The following is a 13,596-nucleotide window of genomic DNA, read 5'->3' as shown; positions in this document are numbered from 1 at the left end:
TATAATGACTGAAAATCACCTTCGAGAGCCTATGTTTTAAACAGCACTAACTTCTAAGACATGCAGGCTACTTTACAGCAGTGATAGATCCTGATTTATTTACCATGTTATCTGACAGAATATTTCACACAAAGACTAAATAACGGCTGCACTTTTATTATTTTTACATGTAAAAATCCTTCTTAACTGCTTTTGAAAGATGCATCCGGAGGCAATATGATGCAAATCTTAAGTGTTAGGGTTAGCTGGGTCAGAGATCAGGGCTGATCCAATCTGGAGCCAGCCCAAGAACAAAATGTCTTCTTTTAAAAAGGTAACTGGGATACATCCACTTACACCCACAATACGGCGCTGTGACATAAGTGTTTAACCCTGACTGACAATGTTTCTGATTATCAACCAAATTTTAATATCAGACAAGCTAACCTGAGTAAATACAAAAAGCTGTTTTCAAACGAAAAAATCAAACCAAACCAACTTAGCACTATCTGAAAATAGAATTGCCCACCTTTTAAATCAATGAATTGACTTAGAACTAGCCAAATATTTTTGCTTCAAAGACTATCCACACTCATGCATGTTTACTGCCAGACCTGCAGAATAAATTGCTTACATTAGAACCTGTCTGACGAGATGAAGTAGGCTGAAAGTGACCCACCTTGCTCCAATCTAAAGCAATTCAAGAACAATTGAGAAACAGTCATTACAATCTGTCACCCTCGAAAAGGCTTTCAGAGTCATTTCTAAAGCTTTTGGACTCGAGTTAGCTACAGTGTGAGCCATTGTTCACAAAAGGAGATCACATGTGTTGTTGCCAGAACTATTGCACTTTGTTGATGCTGACTGATAAAACTTGGGCGTTCTTGTGTTTTTTGATGAGTGGACATGCTGCAAACCATTGAGGACAATAAAGTTACCATTAGCCATTGATCGACTGCTGACCAGCAAGTCCATGAATGGCTAAAAAAAAAAGGTTTAGAGTGGCCTATTAAAGTCTGGAGTAATATCTGATTAAAATACTACAGGAAAAAAATACTCTATGCAAAGAAGAATGTGCCATAACTCCTACGCACCATGTAAAATACTTATTAACAGTTATTGCAAGCACTTGATGGCAGTTGTTACAAGGTTGGCAAGAAGCAGTTTTAAAGATTAGGTGCACTTGCATCTGTTTTTGCATTTGCTTAAAAAAAGCTTTCCTTGTTTCTCTTGCTTCTACTTTTCTTTCAGGATGATAACTGGGGAGAAACCACCACAGCTGTTACAGGGACGTCTGAGCTCAGCATCTCCCAGGAGGAAGTGGTTGGCCTGGGAAAAGAGATACAAGATCGAACCCAGGGCTTCCGACGTTATCTCCCCCTGGCTGTGGGCTCCTGTGTTGGTCTGCTGGTGCTGGCCACACCCTTGGTCTTCCTGCTTCTTCCGGTAGTAATGTGGCCTGACAGACTGCAGGCGTGTGGCGCAGCGTGCGAGGGCCTCTTCCTCTCAATCTCCTTCAAAATCCTCATCCTCCTAGTTGCTGTTTGGGCCTTGTTTCTGAGGCCCAGTCGGGCCGGCCTGCCAAGGGTTTGTGTGTATCGGGCCTTCCTCACCACTCTCACACTGCTGCTCACCATGTCTTATTGGCTTTTCTATGGGGTCCGGATCCTAGATGCACAGGTGGGCTTCAGTCAATGTAGTTATTGTACTTAAATTCCATGTTTTATGGCATTCACAACCACTTCACTTATATTTTTAATTTTCAAACAACAAGGAGGTTTCAAGAAAAATAGTTACATTGTAGAGTACTGTTCCTTTTTACATGTTTTATAAGGGAAAATCATATATGCATCCTGGTCCCTCGTATCATAGTGGACCACAGTGGCTGAGGATTTCCGTTTTAAAACTGCAGATTGCTCCCTGTAGGTTCAGAAATGGAAACATAGACATGTTGTGTGTTTGAGAAAAAAAACTTCAGAAATCCCTAGAACTTTCTGGTGAGGGGTTTACAATTTTACGGTACTCCTGCCATGGTAGCCTGCCAGGACCTCCTGGGGAGCGAGGATGCTGCTGAGTGTAGTAAGAGACGGGGTAAACAGGGAAGGTGGGCGTCAGCTGCTGGCAGGCAGAAATGTTGGCACGGGCAGATTAGCATATTCATAGATAACATTTACTGTGTGAAGAAAAACCTTACGAGTCAGTATCTGCAACTTTATCGGCATGAGAGAGTTTTCTTGGCATAGACTCTGAAATGTATTGTTATAATAAAACAGTGAATATTATTCAGCATTATTTTTTATTATTGATGATATTTCTCATTAAATACAGTGCAGGAAAAATGTATCTGTTCCCCAACATATTTTTTTCAGGGTTTTTTTGTCACAGCAAAATGTTAGTTTATGAAAAACATAACTAGAGCAGTTCAAAAAAAAAACTTTCAAGAATTATTGCAGAATTAGTCGCCACCACTGGAGAGTTAGTTAATTTCACAGCATCACAGTTGAATTCAAGCCAAGTCTTGGTCCAGCCATTTAGAGGTGACTTGCTTGTGTGCTTTCTATCGTGGTCCTCCTGCCTAACTTAAGTGTGCTTGAGCTTTAAGTTAGGAACTGATGGCCAGACATTCTCCTTCAGGATTTTTGATAGAGAGCAGAGTTTATGGTTCCAGTTATTAAACCAGGTTGTCCAGGTTCTGTGACAGAATCAGCTTTATTGACCAAGATTGTGTGCACAAACAAGGAATTTGACGTTGGTTTCAAGTGCTCACAGTGTACAGACATTAAGTTTAGATGTATGTACTATAGAAGAATTGAAATAAAAATTAAAATGAACAATACGTCCATGTGTGTGTATGTAGAGCCATTTTTTAAATGAATATAAAAAAAGAAAAAAGAAAGGCAGGTTGTGGTAGTGCAAAATATGTTTATTTGGTTTTAAACCAGAGTAGCTGACTACTCAGGCAGTAAGGTGTTCAATGTGTTCATCAGACAATCTGGGGAAGAAACTGTCTCTGTGGCACCACATGTTTGCAAATGGCGGTCTGTATCACTGACCTGCAGGTAAAAGTCTATAAAAAGTTTGTGTCCAGGATGTGTGGGATTGGCAGAGATGTTAGCTGCCCTTTTCCTGACCCTAGACTTGTACAAGTCCTGGATGGAGGGAGGGTCAGTCCTGATTGTCCTCTCTGGAGACCTAATTGTTCGTTGCAGTTTGGACCTGTCCTGTTTTGTGGATGACCCAAACCACACAGTGATGGACAAATACAGGACAGCCTGAAGAGCCTGTTTGTGCTCTTCTTGGTCAGTGATGTGTTTTGCCTGAAACTCCCTTTGGATCCCTTATTTGCCCAGCCTTAACTATGTCTGCAGTGCTTTTTAAATGTTGTTCTGGGTTCTTCATCTGTGGATAATGGCTTTTACTGTGGCTGACTGCAGTCCCAAAGCCTTAGAAATGTTTACGACTTTGTTACCTATCTGTTCTGGAATGTCTTTAGATGTGTGACTTTTGGAGGTCTTTTGGCTACTTCACATAGGGCCAGGTTGGTTTGAATAGTTTCTTTCCCCAACTCAATGAAATCCTCATTTGAAAATAGCTTTTTATATTTACTGAGGTTGTCTAAGTATGATATTAGAGTTTATTTGATGACCACAAACATTTAAGTGTGACAATAAAGACCAAAACAAGGAATCTGTTGAGGCAAATAATTTTTCACAGTACAATAATGTTTAAATCAAAATAAAGAACTATATAACCAGAAAAGGCACAAACTCAGTACGTCATTATTGGTGTATAACTAGTAAATAGTAGCTCTTAATATAAAAGCAATATTGCAATGCTTCCAATACACTCCACAACAATACATATGCAATAATCTTATGCTTCGATATGCAGACACTTTGTTTGCACTGAAGAATGCCTGAAGTTAATCCAACTGACAGCAGCCTGACTTACGTTCTGATTATGCTACAAGCCTGATGTTTCACTTCCTGAGAGATGGGATAGGAATCCTGAAATAAATCATTCTGAGGTCTTCAGTTATATGGTTCAGCTATGGATAGTGTTCTTGTTTAACCACAGGACTTTAAATTAATGGTGAAACTGGGATATCATTAAACAAGCTGGCAAGCACAAAGCATGGAAATAAAATGATTCAAGTGTGTAATTTCTGTTTTTGCCTACTTTCCAATCTGTGCCCCAAAAACGTAGGAAAGCAGCAACTTCATTTGGTTTATTGGACCTTTTTGTGTGGTTTAATCAGGATGAAGATTACCATGGTATTGTGCAGTTTGCCGTGTCTCTGGTGGACTCCCAGCTGTTTGTTCACTACCTGGCAGTCGTGCTGCTGGAGCTTCGCCATCTCCGGCCCTGCTACAGCATGTGCGTCATCCGCTCCACAGACGGAGAGACTCGCCACTACAACATCGGCCAGCTAAGGTACACGCTCAGAAAGGCTAATGTTATAAATGGAAAGGTGACCTACGCTGAGGTTAGATTCTGCAGCCTAATTTCCTCTGTGAATATGACCTCTCAGTGCAGTCCGAACTGAGACACATGCTGGCTATTTGCCACACTCTTCTTGCTGAAGTATGAGTGTAATCAGAGGCACAGATCTGCAGGGAAGACTGGCAGAGGCTGTAATCGAGCTACTTAAGAGTCTCCTTAGTGAGGAATATAGTCAGAGATTTTGGGGGAGGGATGAGAGTGCTGGACGTGGTGCAAATTTTGTAAATGTCTTGTTTTGTCTCTGTGGGAAAATTTGGAATTAATAAAACGTATATCAACATGTCAGGTTATAAGAGGTCTAAATGAGTTTGAAGAATAGTATAAAGGGGTTGAGCATCTTTACCGCCTCATGCCATATTTTGTTAGAAGCTTCTGGTAACTCACAGGTAATGCAGCATTAACTTTATAGACAAAACTCAGTCAACAGCTTTAGGAAATAAAACTGCAGCAACCAAATAAGTGATATTTGCAGTTTAGAAGACAGTTTTGAGAGCTCATCTAATTTCTTGAAACAGTGGACAGAAGTTTTTAGTTAAAGGTTAACCTTTCTATTTCTGTCATAATACACCCAGTTCTTCAGCTAACATTGCCTCGCAAGACTATTCAAGCCCCTGCAGCCTTTCACCTTTTGTCACATTACAACCACTTACCCAAGTATATTTTCATGTGATAGACCAACTCAAAATGGTGCATGCTTTAGAAGTGGAACAAGAAAAACACATTTTCAAAATTCCTTGTGGCATCTTTACCATCATTAGATTTAAATGTTTGCTCATTTTCATTTTCAAAATAGTTCAAATTCATTCAGATTGGTTGAAGAAACTTTGTTCTTGCCATTCTTTCACAGATGCCAGTGTCTGTAGAGTGAACCTCTAAGTGTTTTCCTGTCAAAAGAGTCTCCCACCTGAGCTGTGAATCTCTACAGCTTCTCCAGAGTTACCAGGGATCTCTTGGCTGCTTCTCTGATTAATGCTCACCTTACCTGGCCTTGGGGTCAGCAACATTTTTAATCCAAAGAGCCATTTTTGCCCCTGCTCTTAAAAAATGAAGATTGTCTTTTAAACCTTTACAAATATGTAATGTATAGAATTAGTTTTTATTTAAGTTGAATAATCAAAGTTGTTTAATTTATAATTTTAAATTATGCAATTTAAAAAAAGACTTTCTTTTGTAGGATGAATTCAAATGGTTACCTTTTCATATTTAAAAAAAATACTGATGAAAAGTTGCTCATTTTGATAAATACTAAAAAAGAGACAGAAAAAACGGTTGTACCTTTAGTATTGTTCTCTTGTAGAACTTCTTTGTAGATATTGGGTAAAAACAAAGAACTGCTAAAACCAACCTTTCCCATAGCCATTTATATATAATAGCATTGCTCATTTCTATGTCACTTTTGTTCAAAGCTTTTAAGGGCCACAGTAGAGGGGCCTAAAGAACCACAGGTGGCTCCGGAGCTGCAGATTGCAAACCCCTTGTTTAGGTGGATGGCCAGGTCATGGTAGGTTTGCGGTTGTGCCATGGTCATTTACAGATGATTTGTTAAACATTGTTTTATGACGTAACCCTGCCATAAATGTCCTGTGTTCTTTGGTTTCCATGTAGCTGTTTGTTTACTAATGTTTTCTAATAAGCTTCTGAAGCCTTCACAGAATATTAAATTAAATTACTTATAGGTGAACTGTATTTAAAAATTCAGTGACTTCTGAAGGCTGTTTATTTGGGGGTATGAAAGTGATAAAATACAGTGAAGTTTGTGTTTCCAACATGACAAAATGTATAAGAGCTCAAAGGAAGTGAATACTTTTACAAGGTGCTATAACTGTAGGTGGTGAAGGTTTTGCTGAACAATATTTTAGGTTAAACATCAGGTTCGCATCATGGTCAAAAACCTAAATAAGCTGTCTCTCTAATTTATTCACTGTAACATTACAAACATATTAAAAGGTGTGCTGTTAGTGGACTTCAGGGCAATATTAACAAATCAGACCAAATGCAAAATATTCATATTTTCTCATTCTTCTGTCACACAGCATTCAGCGAGCTGCTTTGACCATTCTGGAGTATTATTACAGAGACTTTCCACTGCACAACCCTGCCCTTCTCTCTGCCTCTAAACACCGAACCGCCAAACACCTGGCTGGGTTAAAGGTCTACAACGTGGACGGTGAGTCACCTCATATGTGACATGAATTTTTCTCTGTCTAGTTATGGCAAGAAATTGTGTGTCATCCATAATCTCTCAATAGACCGTTTGAAGGTTGACGAACACATACTGTATTTGTAGGTGGAGGTAATACTTACATCAAATGCATAGAGAAAAGTAGGATCTACAAACACAGTAACTCTGCAATCTAACTTACCCAACTTTAAAATGTGGATCCGGCTAAATTTAGCTTTAAATAGAATATCATTGAAAAGAGTGCTGTCTAAGTGGAATAATTTAAATACTCTTCTTCTGACCAGTGTACATTGCATACACATATATTTACACTCAAAACAACATGCAATGTGTCAAAACTTCACTTAAAGGCTGTCAGGCTTTCTTGTCATCCTTTAAAGTGGCATTGAACAACAGTTCTCCAAGCTTTCCGAAGACCAAAGTTTCTCTTTGGACTTTAGTTCATTTTCACTCACTTTCAGTCAAGGACTAGTGCCTGACCTGACAGCATATTATGTAGTGTGTGCCTAAAAACTGAGACGGTGAACATTTAAATGACGAAAGAAGTAAACTTACCTACAGCAGATGAGCTGTTCCTTTAAGATTCTCACTTTTCGCTGCAATTACAGCTGCATGTCTTTTGTATAATGTCTTGTTTAGCTTTGCAGGTCTAGATACTGTAAAAAGTGCCCAATCTTATTTGCAAAATACCTCGAGCGTGGACAGATTGTAGTTGCCTACCTATCTCTGTATGAATGTGTTTGTGTTTGTGAGTGTAATTGGGTGAGTGTGGCTCTAGTGTGAAATGCTTTGATTGGTCGCTATGACTGGAAAGGTGCTTCATAAGTTCAGTCCTTTTATCATTGAATGGAGAGTGTCTGAACAACAATATTCAAGTCTAGCCACAGATTCTCAATTAGATTTAGGTTTGACTTTGACTGGGCTATAAATATAAATTTACTTTAATCTAAACTAAGTGATCGTAGCTCAGGCAGTATGTTTAGGGTCATTTCCTTCTGGAAGGTGAGCCTTGGGTTTTTTGTAGCCTCTGAAATGTTTTCTTTAAGGATTGTCCTGTATTTATCTCCATTTAACTTCCACAACATGATGCTGCCACCATCACGTTTTACAGGGATTCGTACAAGAAATTAGATATTTTTGCAAAGCACTGTATGATTAACGGCTGCATAGTGGTCTAATTGTTAGCATTGCTTTGTTACACCAAGAAAGTCCTGGGTTTGAATACAAGCCATGGGTGTTTCTGCATGGAGTTTGCATGTTCTCACCAGGTGCTCCAGCGTCTTCCCACAGACCAATATATGCATGGTAGGTTACTCTAAACTGCCCTTAGTTCTGAGTGTGGATGGATGGATGGATGGATGGATGGATGGATGGATGGATGGATGGATGGATGATGGATGGACTTTATATGTTGTCTTCTGTGTGTTCTGTGTGTTGACAGAGCGCTGGTTTATCTTTTGGGTTTATGGGCCCTGTATAACCTGAATCACTCTATGGTCAGTGTTACCTAGTTTACAAAAGAAAGATCAGTAATTACACTAAAATAAGAGAAAAAAGCTGCCAAAGTCCAAAAATAAACCTTCAAAACCCTGACACTATCATTTCAAATGAGTTTAAAAAGGTTCAATGAAGTCTGTCTAAATGGAAGCAAGTAAAAAAGATGACTTAAGACTTTTACACAGCACCTTATTTCATGGTTTAGATGCCTAATCTGAACGACAGTCTTTAGATTCCACCTCCAGTACAAAGAAAATATAGCACTGCCCTCTAATCTCACTCCAAATGCAGTACTACAGTGTAATTAACATATTGCCTCTCCATGACCATGTGTGCCTGTTCTTTATTTGTCACACATTGCACTCTTTATTCTATCTAAAAGGATCTCACGCTCACCGCCCATTAATCCTCCACCCGCTGTGGAACACTGGATTTCTTGATCTGTTGCAGGGATGTAGTATGGAATACATTGTTCTCCTAGCTCTCTTCATGCGGCCCACCTTCTCGCCCATCCCTATCGCAGCGCAACGGAAAGCCCTCTAGGGGGCCATGGAATTTCATGCCTTAAATAATTCATCAGAGAAATGCTCATTTCTCACATTCTCCCATATCTCTCCTTCCTCCCTCTCAGCCTGTCTCCAGCTCTGCACGTTCTGTCCCTGTTTTCCTTTCCTGTCAACCCCCACGCACAGCTTATTCTTCCCTGCTCCATCCATTCAGTCACTACTCTTATTATAGCACATATATGTAGGCCAGGAGGTAAAGAGGCTGAAGGTGACCTGTAGATGCATAAACACGCACATATGCCGATCAGAACAATAATGATTTATATCCTTACCTGAGCTGTAGCATTAACTCTACCACCTCCCCCTAAATTTCTTAATCGACATGCTTGAAAAAACCAAATGCACCCACATTAAAACCTGTTGAACTTGTAACATGCAGCTGCACAAGCGCCATTAGGCAAACCATTAAATACATTCATCACACATGGAGTATAACCTTTGATGTGCAAAATTATGTTTATTCACTTCAAGCCACAGTGAGATGGTTTCTGCAACACCTTAAATGAAAGTTACTTTTATCTTGCGCTATAAATAAAACAACCTGTAAATTAGACTGGAAGAATGTCATAGATTAATATGGAGTCCTCAAACCCTGTTTTTCCAAAAATTAGTGATGTCGTAGATGAGCATAATCCTGATTAGATCTGATTTCTCCTCAGTGTGAGTTCTTTTCTTCGTGCCCATTCATCACTGGTGGGGGGTTCTGCAGGGTCAGGAAGCTGCTTTCCTTTAGGTCACACTGATATAATCAGTTTACCTCTGTTCTCTCTTGGCTTTAGCTCCAGGGAGCATGGCTGCAGCTCAGCCCAGTAATGGAAATCAGTCACGGGCCATGGTTACACCTGCTACTAAACGCAAAGACAACGCGCACAGTGAGCTGTACTATGAGGAGGCAGACTATGAGAGGAGAGTCCGCAAACGAAGAGCCAGGTGAGTCAGCATGGGCTTATACACATGAGAGATAGGCAGGTCAATTTTAAATACATAAGTGGACCTTATTACATGGGTTTCATGGCTTGTATTTGTCATCAGAAAGTCAAACCAACGTATGTTTCTGCTACTTTTTGAGCAGACCAGGGCTTTAGAGCAAAACAGGACAAGATTTTCCTAGTTGGAGTTCTGGAAACCACATTTTCAAAAACACCGTAGGACATTGTCCCCAGTGGTGGATTCTCTAAAAGCCATTTCCAAATCCAGTGTTCCAGATCCACTGAGGCCAGGCTGCTTTTTTGCCTCAATGTAACAGGATTTATGTGTTTGGGGGTTTGGGAAAAACGGATAAGTCAGAGCCTTTGTCTAATGAGGTCACAGAATATAACACAGACAGAAACAGTGACCGTATCTTTTGTAGAAAAATGTTCAAGTAAAACCTTTAGTATTTGGTTAGAACAATCAGAGTCAGAGTTTCCTGAAAAAGATACACACAGTTAGCTTTTATGTATCATTTTAAAACTTAGCAACATTTAAGCTACAGATATCTGAAATGAAATTAAGGTATCTACAGTGTCTTTTGTGTAATTCAGATTAAAGTCCAGCTGAGTGCATGTTTTCTTGCTTTTTATATTGAATTAATAATTAGATTCAAACTTACTGGCATCCCTAGTAAAGATGTATTTAAAAGCCTTAAAATTAAAAGATTTTACTTAATTCACAATTCTTTCAGCAGGTGTTTATACGTCCACAAATAGAAGAGCACTTTATTTTCCTCCTAAAACATTTAACGAGATTGGAACATACCAAGAGAGGGATCTTTGATCATTTAATCTCTCTAGATTATGCAGTTCTTGGTCCTCTCTCACGCTCTCCTCTTTTCAGCTCACCCTACAGGTTTTCTGTAGGATTTAGGTCTGGGGGACTGTGATTGCTATAGAAGAAAGTAGATTTTTACGTCTGATGAACTACTTCTCTGTTGATTTGACCATATGTATTGGATCATTATACTGTTAAAACCCTAGTATTTGCCCATTTTTTTCTGGCCACCACCAGATTTTTATTGAAAATCTTCTGGTATTACGAAGAGCTTCGGGTTCCATGCTTTTGTCACTGCTCCAGTTGTTATAAACGTTTAAATTATTGCTCTGACTGTAAATATGGACAAGTATGGGTAAATAGCTAATTACATTTTATGCTATTTATATATTATATGTTATCACTGTAGAAAAATAAATATATCATTTTTACTATTAAATGAGCTGTATGTACATTGTTCATAAAACTCTTAAAACACCTGAAAATAAATTCTGGGAATAGCATACTTCTGGGTTACTGCAGATCTACTGTTTCAAAGGTACTTCGGGTCAAGGTGAGTGCTTTAATAATTATACAAATGGCCAATCTAAAAAGTAACTCCTTTGTGTGTGGGTTCATCAGGCTGGTGGTCGCTGTGGAGGAGGCTTTCACACATGTCCGGCGCATGAAGAAAGAAGACGAGAACGCAGCACCGTCTGACATCATGGATGTTCGTGAAGCCGCTCTGGCAATATTTCCCTCAATGGCTCGTGCCCTGCAGAAATATCTCCGCACCACCAGGAGGCAGCACTGCCACAGCATGGAGAGCATCCAGAAGCACCTGGCTTTTTGCCTAATTAATAACCTGAGTCCTAAGGTCAGTCTGGCTTATGTTGTTTGTTGTCACATTGCAAAGACCTCTTGAAATGTCTAATTAAACACAGCCTGTTTATGCAAACAAACGACCCTTAGGTTATGACAGAGTTAATGTTTTTTATTCAGCTGTAGGTTTAAGATACCCATATTAATTTGCATAGCATGCTGAGTATGGCTGTACCTTTTTCCCCTGTGTTAAGGCCTTCCTTGAATCCTACCTCGCTCCCAGTCCAACCCTGCAGTACGGCCCTGAACGCTGGATGGCCGATCAATGGACTTTGATCAGTGAAGCATCAGTCACCAGCGGCATTAAGGAGGGGACAGAGTTCCTGCTCAAGTGTCTTGATTTTAGTTTAGCGGTCACAGTCAAGGGCATACCTTACATCCGTTTGACTGAAGAGTACATTGACCCCAAGTCTCATAAGTTTATACTGCTGCTCCAATCAGAAACCTCCGTTTAGTAGTGACACGGTGGAGCAGTGTTGCTGCTCGGTAAAACACAGAACTGTTTATCTGACATGAATTTTTCAAGAATAACTTTTTGTACTTTTTTTGTACGTATGTGTGTTGTTTTTTAAATTGCCTATCTTGTCATCAAGAGGAACTGGAACAATGATAAAGGGTTGAAAAGGATTTCTTTTTGCAGACGATTGCAAGGCTCAGTTTAGTTATTCCTCTATGCACTACAGACGATCCTCACAAACATCTGCAGTGCCTTGGAAAAGCACGTCCTTTCAAATTTTTACAATTTTTTCATATTTTAACCACAAATGCCAGTTTGTTTTATAGGGATGTTAATGTGATTGACAAAGTGTTGCACAATTATAGTATGAAACAAAAATGTGTTAAGTTTTCATCTCATATAAGCAGAGCACAATCTTACGTATGTTTGCTATGTACCCTACATAATGTTACACATTTTAGATAAGAGTTTCTGTCAACAATAGCTTTCTTCTTACCACTCTTCCATAAAAGCCAGATTTGGGGAGCTTGTGGCTAGTTGTCTTGTCAACAGGGTCTTTGACTTGGGCTGTGGATCTCTGCAGCTCCTCTAGAGTAACCTTGGTCGATTGACTGCTTCTCTGGATTTTATTTAGTGATAACAGAGTGAAGGGGACTAAATACAAATGCATGCCACACTTTTCAGATTTTTATTTGTTTAACAAAAAATTAAAACCATGTATCATTTTCCTTCCACTTTAATATTATTTACTGCTTTGTGTCACATTAAATCCCAGTAAAACACATTGACGTTTGTGGTTTTAACGTGCCAAAATGTGAAAACATTCAGAGGGTATGGACATCATTTCAAGCCACTGTATCTTCATTATGTTTGCTTTCATTACTGTGTGCCTATGTGCCGTAGGAAAGTTTCAGAATTAGGAAAAAAGAGGGAATATAGCTTATCCATAGCTTTTTCATAGAGGTGTACTTTGGAGTCTGTCTTATGCAGTTCAATATAAAATGTACTTTTTACTAGCTTAGTGCTGTTCAAAAGTCTTGAGTCATCTCTTATTTCTTTATATTTTAATTCTAAGAAGCCAGACTATTTGCAATCTGTTAATCTGGTCTTGATCACTTGTTTCACGGGGTTGTTGAAGGCTTTTTCTTAAGGAAAGGTATGAAGGATCATCTGAATGCATGAAGAACTATTGATCAAGACATTTTTAATAGATCACAAGACAATCTGACCACTTAAAAGAAAAGTGTAAAGAAATGGTGACTGTCTAATACATTTGCACAGTGCTTTGCTCATTTTTTTATTTGTAGCAGTTATTATTTATAATCATTCTGTATAACAGATGTATGTACAGTATTTATATGTAAATACATTTTTATCCCATCAGACTTTTTGTACTAAAACTGTGCATTGCTTGATACGTTTTTTATTTAGCAATTTTGTTTTTATCTCGTTCATGTATGCATTATTTGATGAGAGACTTGGTCTACCAATAACTAAAGACATGCAAATATCAATCAACAAATGACAGGAGTCTAAAGAACAGAAAACAAAGCACAGTGCAACTGAAAACTAATGTTCTAGTCAGTAGGTTACCTTAACAGACATATATCATCAGTTTAATAACTTCCCCTTTTCAGTTGAGTTCAGGATGGTAGCTCATGATAGTGTGAGGCATTTCATGTCTGAATTTGAGTAAGATGTAGAAAAAAAGTGTGAAGGACGCAAGCACAAGGCAGCTAAGCAGCACAGCCAAAACTTGCTAAAGAGGGATGTATCATTGGTTTGCAAAGAGGCCAACGCAA

General features: G+C 39.0%; 1 protein-coding gene across 1 annotated transcript in view; it reads left to right on the top strand.

Moving 5' to 3' along the window:
* The window catches only part of LOC124871347 (vang-like protein 1), a 32,320-nt gene extending 19,143 nt beyond the window's left edge, over nt 1-13,177 (top strand). The window contains exons 4-9 of the mRNA XM_047370608.1: nt 1,231-1,659; nt 4,238-4,413; nt 6,516-6,649; nt 9,507-9,657; nt 11,098-11,332; nt 11,532-13,177. Of these exons, the coding sequence (XP_047226564.1) occupies nt 1,231-1,659; nt 4,238-4,413; nt 6,516-6,649; nt 9,507-9,657; nt 11,098-11,332; nt 11,532-11,792 (1,386 nt within the window). The 3' untranslated portion in view covers nt 11,793-13,177. The remainder of the gene's footprint in view (nt 1-1,230; nt 1,660-4,237; nt 4,414-6,515; nt 6,650-9,506; nt 9,658-11,097; nt 11,333-11,531) is intronic.
* Nucleotides 13,178-13,596: the final 419 nt, after the last annotated feature.

The sequence above is a fragment of the Girardinichthys multiradiatus genome, chromosome 7 (genome assembly GCF_021462225.1).
Source record: "Girardinichthys multiradiatus isolate DD_20200921_A chromosome 7, DD_fGirMul_XY1, whole genome shotgun sequence".
NCBI lineage: Eukaryota > Metazoa > Chordata > Actinopteri > Cyprinodontiformes > Goodeidae > Girardinichthys > Girardinichthys multiradiatus.
Note: the sequence above shows the minus strand (reverse complement) of the source record. Positions and strands in the feature narration are given on the sequence as shown.